Here is a 24,281-nt window from a genome sequence, read left to right on the forward strand (position 1 = left end):
TGGTTAATGGAATGCTTTCATTTTTCAGTAACTAATCCCCATTGGACAAGTCTGTCTCTTGTGTATAGTGTTTCAAGTATAGCCATCCGTAATATAAACATCCATTTGGGAGAGCCGTTATTATTGCATATCAATCTTCTCCTATTCACCTTCTGAAACTCACCTTCCAGATTCTTGTACATCCTTTTAATAAAGAATCTTTCCATTTGTTGCACATCATTCATTGTAAAGCCTTCTTCCCCAAAGTTTTTTTTTAGCCGAAAAGGTCTTCTGCACCATCTATGAGGCCTGTTTGCTCTTGTATCCCATATTTGATCCCCCCCCCCCTTAACCTAGTATGTATGCACCCATACAACCCATAACTTCTCTTTCTTTTTGTATATATATTGCACAGTAGCTTGCATACAACAGTCTTATTCCTCAGTAATACACCGATGATATTAAGACAACTTGCTGTTTGTTTGAGGACCACATAACTTTTCCCATGCCAATAGTGCCTTTTTCGATGTCTCAGTTGCTCCAGTTCATAGAAATATTCAGTAGATCCAGAGAGGATTGAGACAGGGAATCCCTCCTCTTATCTCTTTCTTCTGGTAATGGAAATTCTTCGTTCCATGTTGAAAAAACCCGAGAAGCTAGGAGGGTTGGGGGCTGTAAAATGTAGTGTCAAGGGAAGAGGTGAAAGGAATATCTCACACATCTTATTTGCAGATGATACATTTCTGTTCTGTGAAAACTAAGAGGGAACAATTACTTTATCTTAGGGGATTTGTTGACCTTCGAGGCAGTTTCAGTTTTGAAAATAAATCTGACGAAGAGTTGCATTTTCAATAGTAATGCATGTAATATGATTGATGAACTAGGAGATAGTATGGGTTGCAAAGTTGAAAAGTTCCCAACCATTTATTTAGTCTTCCACTTGGTGGAAAAGGAATGTCAAGAGAATGTGGTAGGGATATGATAGAAACATGCACAAAGAAGATGTCCATGTGGAATAAACAATATTTATCCTTTATAGGGAGATTCATTTTGGTTAATAGTGTATCACATGATATACCAACTTATTTAATATCATTATTACCTATACCTTTTTTTTTTGACATTGGTAACTGTTTCTATTTCTGTAACACAGTACATGGGTTGTACTGAAACCATACTTACAAAAGATCTCAAAATCTACTGTCCTATCCTTATAATGAGTCTAAGACATAATTGATAGAGACAATATCATTAGAGTATATCTGGTTACACCAAAAACATTAAGTCAAAATACAATTCATCTTGACTTCTTGTATAGTATTCTCCATATTCTCAAAAACTCTAGGGTTCCTCTCCTTCCATATTGTCTACCATATAGATGCAGGTACAATTCTCCAGTTGTTTCTGTTCTTAGCGTGTACTCCTGCTTCTTCCCAACTGTGTAATGCTTCTGCTATTTTCCCTGGCATGGACCAAGATATGTTTTTGAGACATAGGAATAATCTCCATAGTTGACTTGTGACCTTGCAATGTATAAATAGATGGACCACTGTTTCTGCAGTTTCTCCACAGAAAAAACATCTGCAACATAGAGGGATCCTCTTTTTCATCAAGTTATCTTGTGTCAGCACTACTTCTTTAGCCAATAGCCAGACAAAGCAAGCTAAGCAAGCTACTTTCTGTGGGATTTTGGCTTTCCAAGGCCATCGGAGTATCTGCTGGTTTGGTTGGTTCATCTTCCTATAGGCTGCATTTAGTGTAGAAGTCCCGTTACTGTTTCCTGCCACTGTAGAATGTCTTGTCCAGCCTTCAAATCACTGAATTGGTCGATGGTGTTGAAGAATTCTGTTACTCTTGGTATTTCCCAATCATTGAGGTGTCTCGAACACAAAATTACACCCTTGAGGTGTCAACAATTCTGCTATTGTGCTCTGTTGATGTAAAACTAAGTTATAAATATCTAGTAATAGTGTCTCCATGTTGCCTGCTTCATGCTAATCATCCTTCCAGATGGCAGTTTTAACTCCATCTGCCACTTTGACTATGGTATTAACTTTGAATTCATTCCACAAAATTCTGATAGATTTCCATAAGCTAACACCATAGGGAGTAGTGACCTCCTTTATCATCCAATTATCATTCTCCTCATATTTAGCTTTAAGGACTCTGACCCATAGACTTCGATTTTCATTTGAATATTCCCATAGCCATGTCATTCTTAAAGCTTTACTCTGATTCTTCAGATTCTTGATCCCCAATCCCTCAAATATTTTCTCATTGATCACTGCCTTCCATTTGACTAGGTGATAACCCTACCTGTCTTTGTTCCCTTGCCATAGAAATTTCCTCCGGATGCTATCCAACCTATTGATGATTCCTGGTGGGATAGGAAATAATGACATCATATACGTTGGAAGTGCATCAAGCACAGAGTTTATCAAAGTCAATCTTCCACCCATGGAGAGATATTGGGACTTCCACTTTGCTAACTTCTTCTCACATTTCTCAATCACCCCATTCCAGATTTCCATAGACATAGACTTGGCCCCCAAAGGCAATCCAAGGTAGATAGTTGATAGAGCACCCACTTCACACCCTAACATTGTCTTTGAGATTTCCATGTTTGGCACTTCATTAAACGGGGTATAAGAAGCTTTTCCTCCCGTTAACATGTAAACTTGGCATTCCTTCAAATATTACGTATACCTTAAGCAGTTGAAAAGAAAATAAACTCCATTAGGAGTCATTTTCTCTGGAAGGAAATGCAGAGATAAACAAAAGATGCAAGTTGACAGAAAGAAATGAGAAGATGGAAGCTGGAGGGCATGTGGTTATAACAAGATTCTACTGTGCAAATGACTAGAGAGATTTAACGAGGAAGAAAGTGAACCTCGGAACAGGCTGATTACCGTTAAATATGATAAAAGATATTTCTGGGATTTTATTCCAATGATTTCATATAGAGGAGCCAGGTTGTGAAATTGTATATGTAGTTATGGCCTATCTTACAAAATTCCCTCATTTATATAATGGTGGAGGTTGGAAATTGGTGCAAAACTAGATTTTGGACAGTTGTTGGGGTAGGAGTCTCATGGTCTTGGAAGATGCTTTGGAAGACCAAAGTACCAATTGAAGTTGCTGGTTTTGGATGGATTGCTGCCCAACCTGCATCATAACTTTAAAACTTATTGTAGAAAGATGCCCAGTCTTGCTATATTTGTTAATTTACCTTTTAATTGGGTGATTGTGTAGTACTTTCTTAGCATGGTTTATTATGCAACGTTGTAGGCTTCAGGTTTTTGTTCTACTACATGGGCATTTCTATCAGTCTTCATTAATTATATTTCTCATCTGGACATCATGTCTTTCTTCTTGGTGCTTACTCTTCAATTCTGGTGCTAACTGTTCTTTTTGCCTTTCTAGATATCTGAAGCGAGGCGTAAATGAAAATGGTAAAGTTGCGAACGATGTTGAGACTGAGCAAATTCTATTTGAGGATGTCCCTGAAGATTTCCCAGTGCAAATTAGTTCTGTTGTTCAAAATCGTGGGTCAATCCCACTCTTTTGGTTTCAGGAAACTTCACGACTAAATCTGAAACCTGATATTATATGTATGTTCAAGCTAACTCATGCTACCTTTGTAAGAGTTTAAAAATTGCTGTTCGGTTAACTTTAGTGTTTGTCATTTAGTGTCAAAGAGGGATCAGACATATGAAGCAACGAGACTTCATTTCGAGAATCTTGCTGAGAGATATGGGAACCCCATAATTATATTGGATCTGATTAAGGTGAGGGATGCTTTTTTTGGTCTGTTGTTTCTCTGTCAAAGGATCAGAACTATGCTGTTTTAATATCTTAAGACTTAAAGAGGCAAGTAAAACAGTGTTTCTTCTTAGGAGCAGAGAGCCTTCTTTCTTGAACACCCTGATTCCCTCATCCCTAGCTCACTAGGCATGCTAATATGCTAAAAGAAGAGAGAAAAAGGGGAAAAAAGCATCTTACAACTGTGAAATTCTTCAATTGACAGACCCAAGAAAAAAAGCCTCGGGAGTCTATCCTTCGCACTGAATTTGCTAATGCAATTGAATTCATCAATAAGGATCTATCTGAAGAAAATCGACTTAGATTTCTCCACTGGGATTTGAATAAGCATTCACGAAGGTATTTGGCTTGTTTATTTCTGTTTCTCTAACTTCTTATTGAAAGATCTGATTTGCTATAACTTTTGCCTTTTCTTTTCCCCTTTTTCAGCAAAGCTACAAATGTCTTGTTTTCTCTGGGAAAAGTGGCTACATATGCATTGAATTTGACAGGTTTCTTCTATTGCCAAGTTACACCAGCTATAAGATCTGAGGGATGTTTGAAATTGCCCACTTTTGAGTAAGTTATTCATTTCTTTGCTAAATCTGCAAACACTTGAAAGGCATTTTTTCTATACAAATAATCTGTTTTCAGTTTTCATGTGGTAGTGCATGTAGAGTTCTGTTCAATTTCTTTGATTGTTACTTCATGTCCAATTGGTCATTCCTCATCTTAATCGAAGTCTTATCTTTTTATGGTATTCCATTCTTTTTGATGTTTCACCTTATTCCCTCTTTTTTTTAATCAATTAATTGTATTACAAATCATAAACAAGGTCATAAAAAAATACCATATACAAGTGGTATACCAAAAGGTAAAGAATCTACACAATCAACTGATTTTCTATAAGCTCCACCCAATCATCTATACAATAGGGGACTTTCTGAGTGCACCAAAAGAAAATAAGGAATGAAGGCTACTCCTTAACTGGGGGAAACTTGGCTCTACACCTTCAAAAGCTCTTCTATTCCTCTCACTCCAGACAAGCCACATTAATGCAAATGGCACCACATTCCATGCCCTTCGTCTTCTCTTTTTTCCCCCGCTCGTCCAACTGAACATCAGCTCTTCCATTCTTCTTGTATATTTACTTTTTTTTATAGTTATTCCTCTACACAAATGTCAAAAAAACTATCAATTTTGTATTGTTTCTTTACACTCATGGTCTTGGATATCTAGGATTGTTTTTTCCTCTTTGGCGTAGTTGCATTAAGTATCCTCCTCCAGGTAGTGATTCCCTTTTTTGTCCCTTCTGAAAAGCTTTTGAAAATTTTATGGACTAATGAATGTGAATCTTGCCAAATTGCATCATAGGGATGGTAATTGTTGAAGAGTGACCATTCTTCCAAAATTTTAAGCTAATAGAGTGAGCATACTTTTAATAATTACTTAATTGTGTCTTTACACACACCTCTTCACCTGCGGGTTTCATTCTTTTTCATGTGTGCGGTGAGACTTGAACCTAGTACCTTTACCTGCTTTGATATTATGTCGAAGTGTGTGACCATCAAATTTGAAAGCTTAAGCTATTAGAGAGAGCCTATTTTTAATTCTTAAATATGTTTTCAACAATGATGATCATCTTTTCTTGAGCTTCATGTATCTTGAAGTTTGGATCAGTTATTGGTCACATACATCCTAACTCACCAATAAATTAAGGAGAAAGTCATATACTCAGAATTATGAAGGAACTGTAGTCTGTAGTTATGCTGTGCCTGTCATCTCAGTTGATTGGCTGGGTATATAATTGTCTTTGTGACAGCAATAGGCTATAACTATAACTTTTGAGACATCTTGCTTTTGGTGTTTGACTTGTTGGTGTTTTCATATTTGAAGTTCTAAGTGATCAGACCTCAATCTCGGCAATCTAGACAGGTGAAGAGGTTCACTAGACATATGGGGCTGTAGAAGGGCAACCTTGTGCTGATTTAGATTTGAATTTGTGCAGGGATGCTGCAAAAATAATTAGGTTTTAGTCCGCGCCATCGTCAGCTTTCATGAGGATATGCTTATACTTAATGAAGTTAGCTTGATATACATGGATAATTAGTTCTAAAACAAAATTACAAGTTTGATATAAGAACTAAGCATATGATTTGTGGTTCCTTTTTAAATCTAATTATTCATCTTCAATTTAGATCTGATTTATATTGTTTCCTTGGGATCAAATTTGATTCTATGAGATGGGACAAAGGGACAGATGTTTCTACATAAGTAGGTCCAGATGTTGTAGAAAGCCGAGCTGAATGCAAAAGTGTAGAAGAACCTTTACACTATTAGTTTCTGGACACAACCTGCCTTCCAACAGTTTCTAATGGAGGCCGTGTCAACTATCCACGTGCATTGATTCTTGTTCCGCAAAGGGGATTTGAATGTATCTGTTCCGAAATGATGAATACTACATGCCTCTTGCCCAGAACCCTACCGGCTCCTCTGTTTATCCATTCTCTAGTACTGTAAATAACATATTTTCTTGACCTATACGTTAGTAATTCTTGATTAAAAATAACATAGTATCTCATAGTTTTCTTACCAGTTCTACCTATCAAGAGTCTGCGGTTTTAACTCTCTTCAATGTGAAGAGATTTTCTCTGTTATTCCTTCAGGAAGCTTTTGGTCCAGTCCTACTTTTTTCCTATTTTATGATATCACTCTCTTCTCTGCGGTCCCCTTCTATTAGAAATAATACAACCGTCTGGCTGATTGGCTTCCTTATACATTCCTTGCTATAATATCTTTTGACGCTATGAAACATCTGCTACCTTTCAAGTCATTACGACAAGAGTGAAAAGGCTCTTCCAGTTTCAGTGATGCAGCTTAGAAATTCTGCACTTCAGAGTTTTCCAAAGATGATAGGAAAAATATTTCTCTTTATACGTTGATGTGAGCTACCACTTGAAGTAGGTCAGTAAAAAGTGATAAAGTTGAATTGCATGCATACATTTGCTGTTTTGTTGGGTGTTTGAGCTGCTTAGAATTGTATTTTAAAAATAGTTGCAATGATGTGGCTCAGATGTACTGCTGCTAGTAATGTGGATCCTTTGAGACATTTTGACCCTGCTGTTGAGAAACAATATAATAATGACAATGGTGAGTCAGATAACTCAGAAGGGAAAACCAATGGGTGTAACTATGTTAGTAATGACTATCTTAAACCAACAATGTTCCAAAAGGGGGTGCTAAGGACAAATTGCATAGATTGCTTGGATCGTACAAATGTGGCACAGTATGCATATGGATTGGCTGCTTTGGGTCATCAACTCCATGCATTAGGAGTTACAAATTCAACAAAGATAGACCTTGATGATCCTTTGGCAGAAGAATTAATGGGGTTCTATGAGAGGATGGGTGATACACTTGCTCATCAATATGGTGGCTCTGCAGCTCACAACAAGGTAATGCTAGTGCTTAACATTTCCTTTTTCCTTCTTTGCACATTATTTGTGAATCAATTATTTCATTTTAAAAAAGGACCTCACCAGCAGAGGCAGATTTACGTGGAGTGGGGTGGTTCATGTGAACCCATGCTCCCTCCCGAGACGGGGTATAGCAGTAGTATTTTAAATTTTTGCTCGTTAAATACTTGAATAACAGTATGTGAATCCATGCTCAAGTGAGCTCTTTGGTTCGGCGGTTGATGGGTGCCAGCTTAGTCATGAGGGTCGAGATTTGATTCCAGACTGTAACTCTTTCTTTATTGTTTCCTTTTCTTTCTTGCTTTCGTGCCTTAAGTCATTTTTTTGACTTATCAATTAATTGGTTACCGTGTCTTTAGTCATTCTCCCAGTTGTCCCTTCTTTCTTATACTTCTTTTCATCTCTTTATTTGACATTCTTCTTATTTGAGTTCCAAACTTTCCAGAAATACAAATACTTCCTCTGTACCTTTGTACTTGCCATACTTTCTTTTGCACATTTCCTGAAAAATTATAAATAAAAGTAATTTTTGACTAATTTATCCTTATTTCTTTACAAAAAATGTGTAAATTTATGTGTTTTATGATATGCAATCAATATTGTTTACTTTCAAGAACAATTAATAGTAAGTGAGAAAAAAGTTTTTTTTATTTTCCTAAAATTATAATATTTTGGACCAAATATTCTTAATAACCATGGCAACTTAATGAAGGGAGTACCTTCTCCTCAAACACTCTCGTGAAAATCATCATAAATAAAGAATTTAATTATTTTTTTCAATGCATAAAGAACTTCAAAATAGATGAAGAATTTTTTAATGGTTGCTTAGTTTGCGATATAAAATATAAAATATTTAATTAATAATGCTATAAATAGTTTTTAAAGTATGAAAACTCGTCCAGGAAAATATTAAAGTTAGTGATGATTTCTTGTAATGATAGTCTTGATTACAGTTTGCTCATTGACTTTGTGTCACCGTAAAAAAATTCTACAATCAAATCAAATAGTTATCTTAAAAGTAGTGGTGCACCCGTCCTCTAGAAATCCTAGATATGCCTCTGCTCATCGGTGTGACATTTATGTTAAGTTGAAAACATGACACAACCCGCGAGTCATTTACAGACATCCATCAAGTTTGTCCAACCATCAATCAACATGGCTCTTTACTTGGACCAAAAATACAAATGAAATAAGAGAACTTTTAAGGGTTTCTTTATCATTCATCAAATATGTAACAATCTTCCATCTGTAATTTTCTTTCTGCAAATTATTAGGGTTGCTAGACTGTAATGAGAACTATTTGTGATAATTTTTAATGAGGTAGATGATAAATAAGTCTTTCAGTTTTCTTCTTTGATATTTGAAATGACTGTACTCCCAAGGCAGATCAAAATATCATAGAAGTTTTGTTTTCACAAAAGAAGTAGAAGAATAAAACTATCATAGAAATTGTTACAAGCAGCTTCTTTATTGTGTATTCTGGGGTACGTGGGTGGCGACTGCATGTGTTTTGTACTCCAAATTCTATTTTTTCTTTTCTTTTCTTTTCATCCTAATAATTAAAGGTGTGATTAGTTTCTTGCATAGTGAGAAAGGAAAGAACCTTTTAACTTGTAGCTAGAGCCAGTAACATAGTTCAACTAATTTTTTTGTGAGATACAATCCAGCGATCAGAAAATGGAACTTAAGGAGCTAGAATGGTAGGACCCAAAATACAGTCATTCTTCCCTCATTTTTATTTGCTGTTATCCCATATGCCTCCTTGATACTAATGGAAACAAACCCCAAGACATACACATGTATGTTGTATCTTTTCTAAACCAATGTTAATAGTTTTGATCTTGGGCTAGTTGACAGTGTGGGAATGTCTCCTGTAGATATTTTCAGAGAGGAGGGGCCAGTGGAAAGCTGCAATTCAATCACAGGAGTTCTTTAGGACTCTTCAGAGATATTACAGCAACGCTTACATGGATGCAGAAAAACAAAATGCTATTAATGTGTAAGCTCATTTTCTCTTTATTCCTATGTGCCAATGCAGTTTTAGTGAGTGGTTTAGTTTGTGCAAATCCTTTAAGTTCAACTTCTTTCCTTCTGATATTCTATTTGCCAATTTACTCAAGATTTCAGATAATTTGAAAAATGGCTATGAGCCTGATACTTGAATTTTGATGACATTCTATGAGCAGGTTTTTGGGTTACTTTCAACCGCTTGAGGGTAGACCTGATATATGGGAATTGGACTCCTATCAGCATTACTATGTGGGTAGGAATGGGGAAAGCTATGTTGGCGACAGTGGAAGGTATAATTGTCAAAGCTGTGATGTTTTGCCTCTTTAACTTTCTTGCTTTCTATAGATTAGATATTTATCATCTAAATTAGGATGAGACAGATATAGAAGACAAAGACTTTGATATTCTGTAGCATTTTCAAGGTTTAATTAATTTCCTTTGAAATATGTGTTACACCAGAGATGGCAGAAATGTGCCTCCTACCGACTTGATCTTTTCCTGTAAATTCTTTTTTTGAAGTATGGAAGGATAACTGTATATTCTTATGGTGATAAACAGGTCGCTCTTTCAAAGATCATTCTCAGATGGGAACATTCTTCATGAAAGTCAATTTCCCCTATCAACTCATAGTATTGGAAAGGGGCTTGCTAAGTCTAACCTGTCTAACCAGTCAAAAGAAGGAAGCAAAGTGCTCTCCGAATCAACACCAGAAATGTCAACTTGTCAAAGTGATTTGACATATTCAAGGTACACAATTTATATGATTGATGGAAGTCTATTAGGTGTCAAGATCACCATGATATCTAAAATATGTAAATCACTATGTGAGCTGATAAGACCACCATGATATTTAAAAGCAAATAAAGCATGTATGCAAAATAGCAACCCCACATGTAACCCGTATGTAACTGTACCTCTTCTGTACCATAACCATAATACCACGATCAACCCATCCATCACTAAATCTGATAACCATGACAATATATACATCACCTCCTACTCCCTAACTTGACTCTGGACCAGCATCACCGAATAGAAGCTTTTAACAAAAAGTAAGACTAATACCAATTTAGAGATTGACAAGGACTCTTCGCTAGCATGATAGACCCAAAAAATCATAAATTTTACTGAATCATGTCAAAAGTAAGAAAGGAATAGCCTTCACGTATCTTGAATTTGAGCTTGAATACTTGATATAGATAATCGATTTTCTTTCAAGGAACAAACATAACATCAAATATTCTTGTTAGAAAATATGTTCTCATTCTATAAGCTACAACAACTACATAAACATTGCTTCATATATATATATATATATAAAATGAATATATTACATATAGTGAATGAATGGATGGCTATAAATAGATTTTTCTATTTAATTGCTCAGGTGCCAAGTCTTGAAACACATTTATGCCACCTTTTACTAAGGATCTGTTGTACATTCCCTCCAATTCCACGTGAAAGTGGAGGTGGCACATCCAAAATATTTTTATCCCATTACGTATGCGTTCGGGTATTGCGTAGGTTCGTGTAAAATATACATAATGTTTCACATATAATACAAATAATGGAAAATTATTTTGAATGAAGGCTACATCATATAATAATAGTCTTTCATACCATACTTACTATCTCTACTAAAACATCAATAACTTATTAAAATCTAATAAATATGTACATAAAAAAATCATAAATATTTGAGGCATTTTAGGAAGAAACTGGTCTTTGGCTCCAGAATTGTGGTGCTCAAATCCCTGAAGTCGATTCCATAGTAGAATATGTTGATTGTCATACTGCTGAGATCTACAGAGTCAAGAGGTCTCTGTAATGCCCTTGGCAACTTTTTCTGAGGCACCATGTATACCCCATATGATGCGAAAAATTCCTGGACCAAGGGAGGGCCATATATCCCTGGGGGTCAGTGAATGGCTTCCATGTTGGGATCTGAAGCTTGGCCAAGATGGCTAGATACTCTTCTAAATCGTTGAAGCTGATCTGCCTCTCTTGGGAGGTGAATATCCACCAAGTTCGGTCCTCTCCCGTTTCCCCATACATTTTACAAATCAGGGCCTTATGCCAACACTTATAGCTTTTGAGCATCTCATATATCATGGATTTAAGCTTAGCCAAAACATTTCTTTTGGAAAGCATAATCATGTATCCGTAAAACATACTTATAATACGTAGCTTTTCAAACATCAAAATGCATCATATTCATAATCCATGAGCCTTAAGCCAACCATATCATATACGTAACTTTTGAAAGCGTAAACATGATTTCATGAATCACTTGAAACATATGTAACTTTTGTTATGAAGTTACCAAGTTTCAAAAAAAATAAAAATATGTAACTTTTGTTATGTATCGATCAATGCTATTGAGACTAAGTTGCACCTATAAGTGTTGCACATACCATTCAGACCCAAAAATACTTGTATAAGCTTGTGAACAATGCATATGCTCATCTCCGCATATGTACAACCTCGAGTCTACTTGAAAACCATTTATGCTTTTTTCATCAAACAGATAGGATGCAAAATATTTGGTAGTAAACACAATTTAGAACTTGGCCTGCTCTTACCTTTTTTTCTTAGCTAGCACCACAAGCTCAACCAAAGCTCCATAACTTTCATTCTACCTCAGTTGTACTTGAAAGGTCATAACAAACTCATGAAACAATTTCACATTTGGGTGAATTGTCTTTACACATCTCAATTATATATCCTCTCGCATCTTTATTTTTCACCGAACCAAATGACCTCGAACCTATCAGTTTGATAGGGAGTGCATAAGGCAGGTTGAAAACAATGATCAGTAAGCAAATGCACAGTTAGCTTTAATAAACGAAAGACTAATTTAAAAATGTTGTACTGATTGTCTTCCCTCGAGGAGAGGGCCGGGAAGCTGATATTTTTGTGAATTTGGATATAAAAAGCCTACAAACATGTGGACTGGGGATTTATCATTAATATGGAATAATATGAGTTTTGGAAGCACCAACTGCATTAAGTGGAATCTTCAGTGATGAGTAATGGTGAATCAATAGTGAACTAGGAGGATTCTTTCCCGTCGAAAGAGGTTTAAGACAGTGGAATCATTTTTCACCCCTTTTCCTTAACTTGGCTATGGATAGTGTATTAAAGGTTCATAATTGGAATAAAAAGACATAGAGAATATATCATATCTTCTACATGTAGATGATAAAACTCGTAATGTATGAGGTAGGGGAAGAGCAGGTGTTATGCTTGAGAACTATTTTATTGATAATGCATCCAAAGGTATGGCTTAATAATCAATAAAGTGAATGAATACGGTAGGAAATTAGGGTTCAAATCCAACAGTGGAAAAATTAATTAGGTAATTTCTTTCTGTTTACCCCAACCTTGTTGGGTAAAGTTACTCTATAAATGTGCTAGTGGGAAGTAGCAGGTATCTGGTGGAATAGCCGAGGTGCGCTCAAGATGGTGCGGACACCTCTGTTACCCAAAAACAAGTACTTTATTGATAATTATAGATGTACAATGTTTCCACATTAATTTCAAGAAGCTGTTTGTCTTGCTACTGAGGTCAGTCACTCCTAGGAATTGCCAAAAATACTGGCTACAATGTTAGAAAGGCTGGCTAAAAGTATCTTGTGTGCCACCAGGGGCAAGACTAAATCAGATTACATAGGGGAAGGGGAGTTGGAAGAATCAGAAAGTTGGCTTAGTAGAAGGATGATACTTGTCACTAGGTGGCAGATTGGTCCTCAATGCATTTTGTATATATACTATGTCCCTACTTTAAGTCTCCAAAAAGTAGTAAAATGACTGAATAAGTTAAGAAAGGATTTTCTACGACCGGAACAGAGAGAAGAACTTCCAATTTTGTCAAATGAGATGGAAGTCCAAACAGAAAAAGTGGCATGGAATTAGGAAATTCAAAAACCATAATGATAATCATTGTTAAGTGGCCGTGGAGAATCTATGACAAAGAAAATGCACTTTGTAGACAGGTGATTAGAGAAAAATATGGTATGGAGGTCTGGAAAACTAAATCATCCACTTGTCATGGTGTATGCAATATGCACCTGGAAAGACATTAGACTATTATGGAGAGCTTCATAGAGAATACCACTTTCAATGAGAGAGATGGCACAGCAAACTTTTTTCCTGGCTTGATGCTTGGATAGAACACTCAACCTAGAAGAACCAAGTCCCTACTAGTTTCAGAAATGCAGTTAATTAGAGCAGTTATAGCATATTACAGACCGACATCAATATGGGACGTGGAACTTAGTAGCAATTTCAGTGATTGGAAGATAGACGACGTGTTCCAACTGTTACAGCTATTAGACTTCACAGCCCTTCGTACAAGCCGTGACACTTGTTATGGAATGACTGAGTAATGAGAAATTCTTTTTATGGGATGACCGAGTAATGAGAGATTCTTTGTTAAACCTACTATAAAATCCTTTGCATATCAAAAATGTTCCAGTCTGGGTGGCCATGAAAACATTGAAGAATTGAGCACCCTATAAAGTGGAAAGTTTCACGTGGTTAGTGGCATAAAATGTATGTATGATACAACATAAACTGCAATATAAGGAAATGCAATTTCATTTGAAATACAAATGTATTTTTTCCAAGCTGTGTGCTGTAAGATGATCGGTTACAGGGAGTTGACGACTTGATAATTTCCTCAGCTCATTATGTGCAGTAATGGACCAGAGTTTTTCTTGTTGTAATGCACACACCCATCATCCTCTTTGTTGAAGTGTATACTGTATATATCTAATCTAGATGGTGAAGCTTTTAGGGAGAGCATACTTTGTCTACTTGTCAGCCACATACTCTAGTTGCTCGATCTAATCATCCTTGAGAAGTGAGAAATTCTGCACATTTTGACCAATTTAAGGTGAAAATGGGGTTGCTCCCTTGGCAAAACTGGATAGCTTGTAAGGTAACTGCTCAGGTGTGGGCTCTGTTTACAAGCATAGCCAATGAATATTGGACTATGCCGGAACACACCTCTGACCTCCTTGGTTGCTGGATCAAAAGGGGAGGCAGCAAAAGTCAGAAAAGATGGTGGAACAGTTCCAGCAAAAGCCAGCAAAACTTATTCATAGGGGTCACTCAGAATGAATGCATGGTTTGGTGGTTGCGACACAATTCAGGCAGATTCTCTGTCAGCCCCTATCAGATGCTTATTGAGACAATACAATGATGAATTTTGGATAAGAAAGCATATTTGGAAAGTAAAGATCTCCTGTAACGTGACATGTTTAATTTGTCTAGTAGCTAGAAGGGCCTGCTTAACACAGAATAGTTTGATATATAGGGGTGTACTACTCTGCACTAGATGTCACTTGTGTGAAGAGAGCCAGAAACTAATTGTCACGTGTTTTTACGTTGTTAAGTGACTGTACGAGTTTGGAATATATTTCTAGCATAAGCAGGGAAACATTTGGGTCATGCCAAATAACACCAAGGATATGTAGTCATGCTGGAACAAAGGGAGAAGACCCTCTGCTAAGTAGAATAGCTTTGATTTGATTCCTGCATGCATATGGGGGCTGTATGGAAAGGAAGGAACTCAAGGTGCTTTGAAGATAGGGAAAGCTCATTCCAGAAGATAAAATGAATTGTCTGCTGTTCTATTTTTGGTGTAAGCAGAAATTTATAGAAGATTCAGAAGTTATTTAGATGTTCTAGATCCTTGTAAGAAGATAGAAATTTCAGATTGTATATTTTGGTACATTCCCCTGTATTATGGCCAACACAGCTTTTTGCTCCTTTGAATATAAAATATTGTTACCATCTCTTAACAAAATAGCTCTGTTGCCTTACCATTATTTCTGTGGTTAGTTGAAGTACGGTTTATTGATTCTATTTCTCACTGGATGAAAGTGAATGTGCTACTTCTGAGAATTTAAATGAATTTAGATTTAGCATGAAATCTACTTTAAGTTTTTATTATCCTAGAAAGGAAAAATCTTCATATACATCAGTTTCTTTCTCACCTTCTGCTCTGCTTATTTATCTTTCTTTATGCAGGTATGCTCAAACAGTTCCTACAAGACAACTTTTTGTAGAAATGCAAAGAGATCGATCCCTTGAACAACAAAATGCAGAAACATATGACTGCTCCAACTTTGTTGACTTAGATTGGTTGTCTTCTTCTGGGAATTCCTGTGAGGAAGAGTTTTTGGACAGGTAATTGATTGAAGACACTAAGACTTATGACATATTTTGTTGAGGTTTACATTCTGTCAAGTTCTGTTGGCTTTAGGGGTTGTTACTCGTTAGGTAGGGTGTAGAAGAATAATGCTAAATAGAGTGTATTAGTAATGTTTGCATTAGTAATGTTTCGTATTACTTATGTAGGGATTAATTTGTATTAAATATAGTATGCATTGCATAATTTTTTTAAAAAATATTTATTTACAAAGATACCCTCCCACAAATATGGTGGAAAAGATGTAAAAAGGGTTTTGAGGGGCAATTGGGTCTTTAACCATACTAATGCATGCATAAAATCCTCTTGCATTACTAATACCATAGATTTTCATCTATTAGTAATACACTTCTCAATACAAAATAGAGTGTATAACTAATGCAAGCAGCATTAGCTATACATTAGCTGAATAAGTATACCAAAAAAGGTACTACTAATACACAAAGCTAATACATGCATTATTTCTTCTAATACACTCTACCAAACGAGTCCTTAGAGTCTTGGAGGAACTAATCAGTTGCTTAGGCCATTTTAAAAATATGATTCCTTTAATAAAGCGAAGTTTGTTTATGTATTTATCTCCCATCAACCCAATTACTAAGATCGTGAGACACTTTGCACTTAGGTCCTTCCCGTTTCCGAAATGTTTGGTACTCTTCCATGCAACTCTCAGGGGTCGTTTGGTAGCTGGATAAGAAAACAAGTTATCCATGTATTAATTTTTGTATAGCTTATACAACGTTTGGTAGATAGGTAGGGAATAAACTATTCATGTATAAAATTAGTATGACGTGGGTTGACAATTTAGAAACCTGCATAACTAATACATGTATAAGTTATGAGAGAATCTATACATTATTTTATGCAGAATAGAAGGTGGAATAACTTATACATGAATAACTAACCCTGCATAAAATAATACATAAATTTACTCATTACGAATCCCTAGATTACTAATACCTCCATAACTCTAACCAACAACCAAACGACCCCTTAGGTATTGAGAATCCAAGTTATCTGTTAATTGATATTCCAAATGGTTTTAGTATGCTTTTTATGACAGAGTAATCCATTGGGGCCAACCACAACCTTCAAGACTAAGGGATAGGACCCATCGCTCTACCCTTCTCTACTTAAATACTAGACTTAGTTCGCATGGCGCAGGACCCTATCATGTGACATAAGTCACAAGTCCCTCAACCTTTGCCACTTGAACTAAGCTTTCGGGGAAAATGTTTTTATCATAATTTCCTTTTCATTTTAACTTTTGTTTGTTCTGGTAGTCAATTTTGTATGACTTAGTGTTATTCAGTGAAATTAGTTTCTTGTAAATTAGGAAATCAAATTGCTTTTAAGATCTTAAACATGCTATAACTTTTAGTACTCTGTAGCGTTCATTTTCTTTATGCCTTCAATCTTCTTGGGGTTTTGTGTAATGTATGGCTGGTCATACTCTGTCAGTTGGCTATTTGGGACCAGTATTCCTGTGTTAAACTGTTTCCATTTTTTGGTTTCAAAGGATAACTTCAAATGAATATTCTGGTGATATCTGTTTTTGATAAAGGTGGTTTTAATCTTGATGGTTGTATAGACTAGGCAGACGTTGAAAAAAAGTTGAGGCTTGACAGTGGACACTTCCTTTGTGTTCTGTGTTCCTTATTTCTCATATGGTGCCGTCAAGTTTCTGTTTCTGTAATCAATTGCAGGAAGATAATCGTTGAGTTCTTCCATCTAGAACTGATTGACTTGAAGAAACAATGTCATTTGTGCTTTCTATTGGTGCAGGTCTTTGTTTACAAACTCCCCAATAGGTGGACTATCATCAGAGAATGTTGTCAGTGACGTTGTGGGGGAAACAACTCCACTCTCCAGTGAAGGTGGCTGTAGCATGAATGTTGGTATTTCAGTTACTTCACAAGTAAGGCTTTTACCACCTTTTAATTAATAATTTTTTGTTGCCAAACCGCTCAAGTGATGTCTTTTGGTGTAATGTCATATCACCGAAAAAATATATATACATGAGGGGGTGCTTATAGAAGCCTTTTGTCTCCTATGTTGAATCGAAGAACAAATAAACTTCCCCTATGCAAAAAAGTTTATTTAACTAAATGAGGAGGACTTCTACTTTACAAGATGTATGCATTTGAGCTTTAAAAAAAGATCTAACTAAATGTTAGAACCTATCTGTTGACGGAAGTAACATTCAAGCAGGTTCAAAAGAAAATTTACCTTTTTTCACACGAATCCTGAAATTTGGCAATCCATTTCCATCGTTCTTCAATGTGGCTATAACTTGTCTAGGAAAATTTATATCCTCAGTGAAGAATGAACTCAAAATTGTTGTGTTCAAAAGTAACATTTTGTGTATATATATAGACATCATTACTAAAATGTGCTGGAAACCAAAATGGATTGTTACAGCATCCTTGCTCTTCTTATCCTAATACCTTAACGATTTCCTCGTGATCATCTATGTACTCAGACTTGCACCAAAAACCGAAAAAAGAGAATACAGTTTGATTTAATTTTCTGTAAAGTACTACTTGCATCTTCAAGACATCTAAAGTTTCTTTCCACCAAATGCTTGCTGGGAAAATTTCCCATCTATCTTTGTGGCTGTTGCAGTTCCTCCCTTCATTCCAGCTTGCTAGAACTTCATTAGTTATTCTGGCTTTCCATCAGATTCCTCCTAGATTGATGAACATATCCCACAGCTGGCTAGTAATTCTATAGTGTTAAAACAGATGGTTGATTGTTTCTGTTTCCTGTCCACACAGATAGCACCTTGAGCGCAGTTGTATCCCCCTCTTCCTCAGGTTTTCCCGAGTCAAAACAGCTTCCTTGCATCCTCATTTGTTGTACCTCCCGGAAGTCTTGTAGCTGCCATGAAGCTTTTGTTTTTTTGATGGATATAATATGTTACCATTTTCAAAAAAAAAAAAAAATTAAAAAAAAAAGTGAATCAGATTCCACTCTTACCCTGTGACAGCTATTATAAAGACACCACTGTTGTCCAATCTTCAGGGCTTGGACCTCAGCTTTATTGTTACTGTAGCAGCCGTTATGGGCAGTGAATACCATCACCATGTGTCCACTGTGATTTCTCAGTACACCACCATTCCCTGCACTTCGTGGATTTCCCTTAATACAGCTATCAGCATTCACATTGAATTCGTTTTAGCTTGGTTTAGTCTATCTACCCAGCGAGGGATGGCAATGGGCCGGGGCGGGGGATAGTTTGTCTCTATGCGGGTGCGGGGCGGGTTGCGGTTTTTTAATAGATGCATATATAAGAAGCCACTAACCTTGCTCACATCCAAAATTACATTGAATCAGACAAAGTAATGATGCATAATTTATTAAGTAAGTGTATAATTATGGGTATTTAATGAAAGTGTACTCGGTTTGAATAATTTTTTCCCTGAAGACTGCCACTTTGTTGTGGTAATTTTTTTCTACAAATTCAATTCACTTTCCAGTTCAATTAAGGATACACATCATGACAGAAATGAAAACAACTTTCGTATGATAGTACAACAATGGAATATTAAAATTCCCTGCAAAGAGTATGATTATGACAGTTAAGATACTAATTAGCGGAAATGTGTAAAAAAAAAATTATGAATTTCACTTTTAGTATCAAACTTAATTTTAAAAGAAAAAAATAAAAAAACTATGCGGGGTGGGGCGGGTTGCAAATAGATCTTTTTGTTATGGGAGGCGGGGCGGAGCGGGTTGAAGTATTCGTGGGGTTATGCGGGTTTGCCCTGCAACCTCCCACGCCACCCCACCCCGTCCCGTTTACCGTCCTTATACCCAACTTGATATCACTTATAGGTCTATTTTGTTCCGCCTGTGAACTAGAGATTTAAAGAAGGTAAGTGTGAGTTGAGCAAAAGTTTCATCATACTGGGACAACTTCTGATCTAAACTCTTACTTGTTCAACTTCTGATTTCATCATACTTAAAAGCACATATGTGCTTGACTGCTTTCCTATTTCTCATACTAAAATTGATAGTAAACATTGCAAAAATAGTTCATGAACTTTGTTGTCAAGTTTTGTCAGGCACCACCTCATTACATTAGTTCTGAGATTTCCACCTGAAAAGATTATACCACAAGAATTTGAAAAATAATTCTAGATAGATGTGGCCATTTTCCCTTCACTGAAAGATGGTTGATAGTCAGGCTTCTACCACATTAGAAGTTTTTATTGTGGTTCTATGATTAGATGGAGGACATTATTTGGCAATTGACGGTTCATTGTAGACACTTTCTGTCTTTCCTGGTTTGCCAGAAAATTACATGACTGACGAGTGACGACCATCGAAAGTTGTCTTTGTTTCTCGAAGCTCTTCAGGAAATGGATAAATGGTGGACCATATCTTCTCTATAAAAGAGAGAAAAGATTTATATTGCTATAAACTAAACTGAGGAAAACATACCATATGTACTTGTCGCATGTATAGTGTATTGTTTGTTGGACCAAGAACCAGATCAAGTAGATTCTTAAACTAGAATTTCACTTTCAAGGTTGTCACTACCACCTATAATTGAAGTAACATGATAGGTTTCAAATTGACGATTATGTAACTATTAATGTGATCATTCCAATAAAGTTGGAGTATTGTAACTTGTGTCATAATTGTAGTAGGGATCATTGGTCTAGGGAAAAAAGGGATGGAGGGCTAATGAGATACATTCCCAAAGCTCAACCTTTTAAGAAAAAAAGTTTTCACCTTACTTGCCGTCTTTGGACAGAAAAGATCAAATTTATAAAGTTATTTGTCAAACTGTGAGTCTTGAATTTCCATAGCTAATTTAAATATAAAGGTGAGATATCATTGGTTGAAATAGTAGTGAAATTGGGTTCTGTCGGTGGGGTGGGGGGATTATTGGTAACTGGGCAGCTACTAATGGAAAAGTTGTCGAAGAATGTCTTTCTAAGTGGAGAGTACTTTTTGTAGTTTGTCATAGATACTTTCGCCAAGACTTTCTCAACTCCCTGAAGTATTGAAAGGAACGGTTTTCTTTGATCCTCCCTGTACATGTCCAGCGTTCTCTTGGTGCTATTTTCATTAAAAGACAGAAACTGAATGTATTGATTGTAGATTCTAAGTTTGTTCATCTCAAAGAAGAAGATTCTCTGAACAATATTAGCAGCTTTCCTTAGTGTGTTGGTTTATTAGCCACCTAACACATGATTGTAGTGCTTCTGATTTGAGGCCATATTTGACTGACTCAGTCTTTGTTTCTGGTAAAGTTGACAACGCACTGTATTAACAATTAATGCTAAGTTACTGAATAACGCTGTGTACCTTCTCTTTGCTTGATATTCAACTATAGAATTCACTATCTGCAGGGAACAGCAAACACCGGAGCAGAGGCATCCTACAGTGATGCCCAGAGTTGTGTAGTTGTCGAGGAACTTTCAGATAGCTTTGTACGTTGGGTAAACTATGGAGAGACCCTGTGTCATTGAGCTGTTGAAACATTGTACTTTATACCTTTCCAGTGGGTCGTGTTGGTAAATGGCGGCGCCTTCAGCTCATTCTACTACTGGAGAAGTGTGTTCTATGGTAAATGGCTCATGTTTGGAGAAGTGTCGCGTGGGAATCCTAGGATGAAACGCAACATTTGTTGTATCAGCATTCTTTTTACAATATTACCCGACTAAGAAAACCATCTAGGCCTGCATTTATATGATTGTGAAAATGGTCGATCTAGTCGGATACCATTAGTACATAGTCAACAGTTATAAGATTCTTTCTGGAACTCTTTTTCACAGATTGTAGGTTCCAATGTTGTAAATACTTGCTAGCATTTCCATTCTGACTTATTTTAGGTCAATTTTTCATTTGAAACACATACTTGTATTGGAAGTGACATCTATAATCGTGCAATAAGTTGTTGAAACAAATTTGCTACTTGTATTGTCAATTAACAATCATCAGGCAAGGGGCACTTGGCTTCGAGTCTTGATAAAGATGCTAGAACCATTTAGCTGATGGATTTTCGATGCAGAATGAGCAAGGTAACGGCGAAAAGCATAATTATACTAAGCTAGATATGCTATTGCTCAAGGATATTTTCATTTGTACCTTCTCCTAACCATAGCTGCCTCACCTAATTAGGTTATGAACAGTACAATTCTCACAAGGACTAAAATAGAGCATCACATCTTCATGTGTAAATAGTTGAACTAAAAGGACTAAACTGTAACTTGACTTTTCTTAATATCAACTAACTCCACCCTATTGAGTACTATTCACAGTTTTTTAATCTGCATCATTTGGGTCTAGTTCAGAAAAGTCTTGACAAAAATTGCTTTTAGGATTTTTATGACAGTGAACGTACTCAATTGACCTCAAGTTTTGTCTTGTAAGCAAAAGTTAGAACTTAGGTATGTTGTCCATTAGAGATAAGTTTTAAACTTTTGTCTATGAGACAAGTGTGCAGGATAATTTAAGATGGTAGAAGTTTTACCTTATAAGCAAAAGCAAGAACTTAGGTATGTTCAAGATATTTTAAACACAGGTTCCATAAACTTGGTCTTATAAGCAAAAGTTAAAACTTATGCCTAGGCAACTATAAATTCCTCCTAGCAAAATTTTCAAGTTGTAATCATGTTTAAAAAAAATTATTTAGGACATAATTTCCTCCCTTAAAAGCCTTTATCTTCAAAGAAGGTAGGAAGTTTGGTCTTCACCACCTAATATTCTTCCTAGGTTGCCTATTCTCTAAGCATGCCCATTCATTGCTGCAAAAACTTGATGCACTACTAGGAGTGGCAAACAGGCAGGTCATGTTGAAATGAGTTAGGTAAAAATAATAAAATTTTCTACCCATACATATTTGATATAGATTAAAAAAAAAAAAAGTGAATTGAGTAATGTACGACAAATTAATGGGGTATCCATATTTTATGATCGATAATATATTTTGATACATAGTTGATCTACTTTTGAAAAGATGAAATATCCAACCCGTTTTTAAATGGTAACCGTTTTGTGTACAACCTTATTTTCCTTTTTTTACCATCCTCCTCCCAAGAATACTTTTGAGGCTCCACACAATAGGGACTTGGCTAAATCTGTTATGGTTAAATGTATCTGGTACACTGTGACATAGCTTGAGCCTTGAGCTATGAAACAATGGTAGAAATTAGAATAAATGGCTACAGGAGGGGATAATACTTAGCTGAATGCTTGGTTGGACAAGATCAGCTGTCGTTAGTTAAAACCAATCTCCCACATGCAATTTCAAGTCACTCCTGTTTTTTGGTTGGCCAAAGCATGTTATATCTAGTGTTGAGCTACTATATGCAAATGAAACCTGAGATGAGCTAAATAGCTGAGTTATAAGTTCAATTATACCACCACTCAGCCAAGGGAAGATTAAGAGACCAGTTCATGTTGACTGTTTGAGTAATAACACGCGGTTTTGTTTAGTACTTCAGTCGGTATGTATGTCCATCTGATTGGAGATTGAAGGCGGAAAAAGTGACTCCCTGTCATGCAAATGGCTCCTATATTGCCACTTCCAATATGTTTAAACAAGTCTGCCACAAAAGAAGCAGATTAATAGCAGCAATGAAATGGCTGTTCTTGGTCAATCTATCTACAATCACCAAGATACTAGTTCTTCCGCTATCAATAAAATCCTCCATGCTGATACAAGACCAAACTGATTTAGGAATAGCTAAAGGTTAAAGCAGGCAGCCCAAGAGAGGTTGTGCTCATCATATATGCCCTTTGATAAACTGAGCACTTACTCATAGAAGTGTTAGTATCATACCTTAGTAGAGAAGAATTGAAACTCTGTTGTAGGTGTTCTTCATTTCGGAATGGCCTCCGCTGAATAACATCTTGCCTGAGTAATCTATCATACCTGTTGGTTAATGAACGTATACCTTTCAACCCCTTTTCCTGCTCTTTCTCGATAATTGCTAGATACAATCTTTGTATTACTTGTAATCATAACTAATTCTATAATTTGATCTCCGAGCTCCAATGCCAGATCAACTATCACTACCTATGAAACATACAAATACGGAAAATGGCAAAATTCCCATATACATTCGCTGCTGTCATTAGCCTAAACATGCTTAAAACTCAACACTGCCACTCGGCCTAAGTTCTCTTTCTATTCATGACCAAAAAGATACTGGGCAGAAATGGTGTTCGATGATGGAGAGAGGAATAGGGGAATAAGAGGAAAAGGGTCGTAGTGGTGATTTGAAGAGAGGAGAAAAATGAAGATGGAGGAGGAGATATGATGGCAAAAATGGCTGAAAAGGGAGATGCAGAAAAATGGAGAAGATGAAAGGAAAAAAGAGGAACCCTCATATGAATGATTTAAGAATGGAAAAAAGATAAAACTATAAACCTCGTATGTTTTAGAAAAAATAACAAAATGAAAAATAGAACTTTTGTGGGCGAGGGTCTCAGCAGGGACAGGTTGAAAACAGAAAAAATGCTGCAGGGGCCACTGGAGCGAGCTGAAAATGGGAAAAAAAAAATGCTCACAGGCAAAAGCTGGTGGAAATTTTTGCAGGTTAAACCCCACCCTGCCTGCCATGCCTAGACAACAAGAACCAAGAAGTATGAATTTACACTAGCCACAGGAGATAAAAGGAATTGAATGAGTAGAGAAGTAAAAGTAGGAAGCTTATAGATCATTGAAATACTTATATGCAAGTTGGTCATGTGCTACATCACATTATGAAATTTCCAAACATTGTCTAAGACCTGCAAATATTCATCATCGCATTTCTGGAGCAAGAAACTCATAATAA

At 36.2% G+C, this 24,281-nt stretch overlaps 1 protein-coding gene across 1 annotated transcript in view; it reads left to right on the top strand.

Annotated features, from left to right (window-relative positions):
* Window positions 1-21,434, top strand: part of LOC125875522 (phosphoinositide phosphatase SAC3-like) — a 41,460-nt gene extending 20,026 nt beyond the window's left edge. Inside the window, exons 6-16 of the mRNA XM_049556505.1 lie at window positions 3,403-3,590; window positions 3,670-3,767; window positions 4,007-4,140; window positions 4,231-4,359; window positions 6,854-7,235; window positions 9,134-9,255; window positions 9,443-9,556; window positions 9,825-10,013; window positions 15,303-15,461; window positions 17,269-17,401; window positions 20,847-21,434. Of these exons, the coding sequence (XP_049412462.1) occupies window positions 3,403-3,590; window positions 3,670-3,767; window positions 4,007-4,140; window positions 4,231-4,359; window positions 6,854-7,235; window positions 9,134-9,255; window positions 9,443-9,556; window positions 9,825-10,013; window positions 15,303-15,461; window positions 17,269-17,401; window positions 20,847-20,966 (1,768 nt within the window). The 3' untranslated portion in view covers window positions 20,967-21,434. The remainder of the gene's footprint in view (window positions 1-3,402; window positions 3,591-3,669; window positions 3,768-4,006; window positions 4,141-4,230; window positions 4,360-6,853; window positions 7,236-9,133; window positions 9,256-9,442; window positions 9,557-9,824; window positions 10,014-15,302; window positions 15,462-17,268; window positions 17,402-20,846) is intronic.
* The last annotated feature ends 2,847 nt before the right edge of the window (window positions 21,435-24,281 follow it).

The sequence above is a fragment of the Solanum stenotomum genome, chromosome 9, assembly GCF_019186545.1.
Source record: "Solanum stenotomum isolate F172 chromosome 9, ASM1918654v1, whole genome shotgun sequence".
Lineage (NCBI taxonomy): Eukaryota > Viridiplantae > Streptophyta > Magnoliopsida > Solanales > Solanaceae > Solanum > Solanum stenotomum.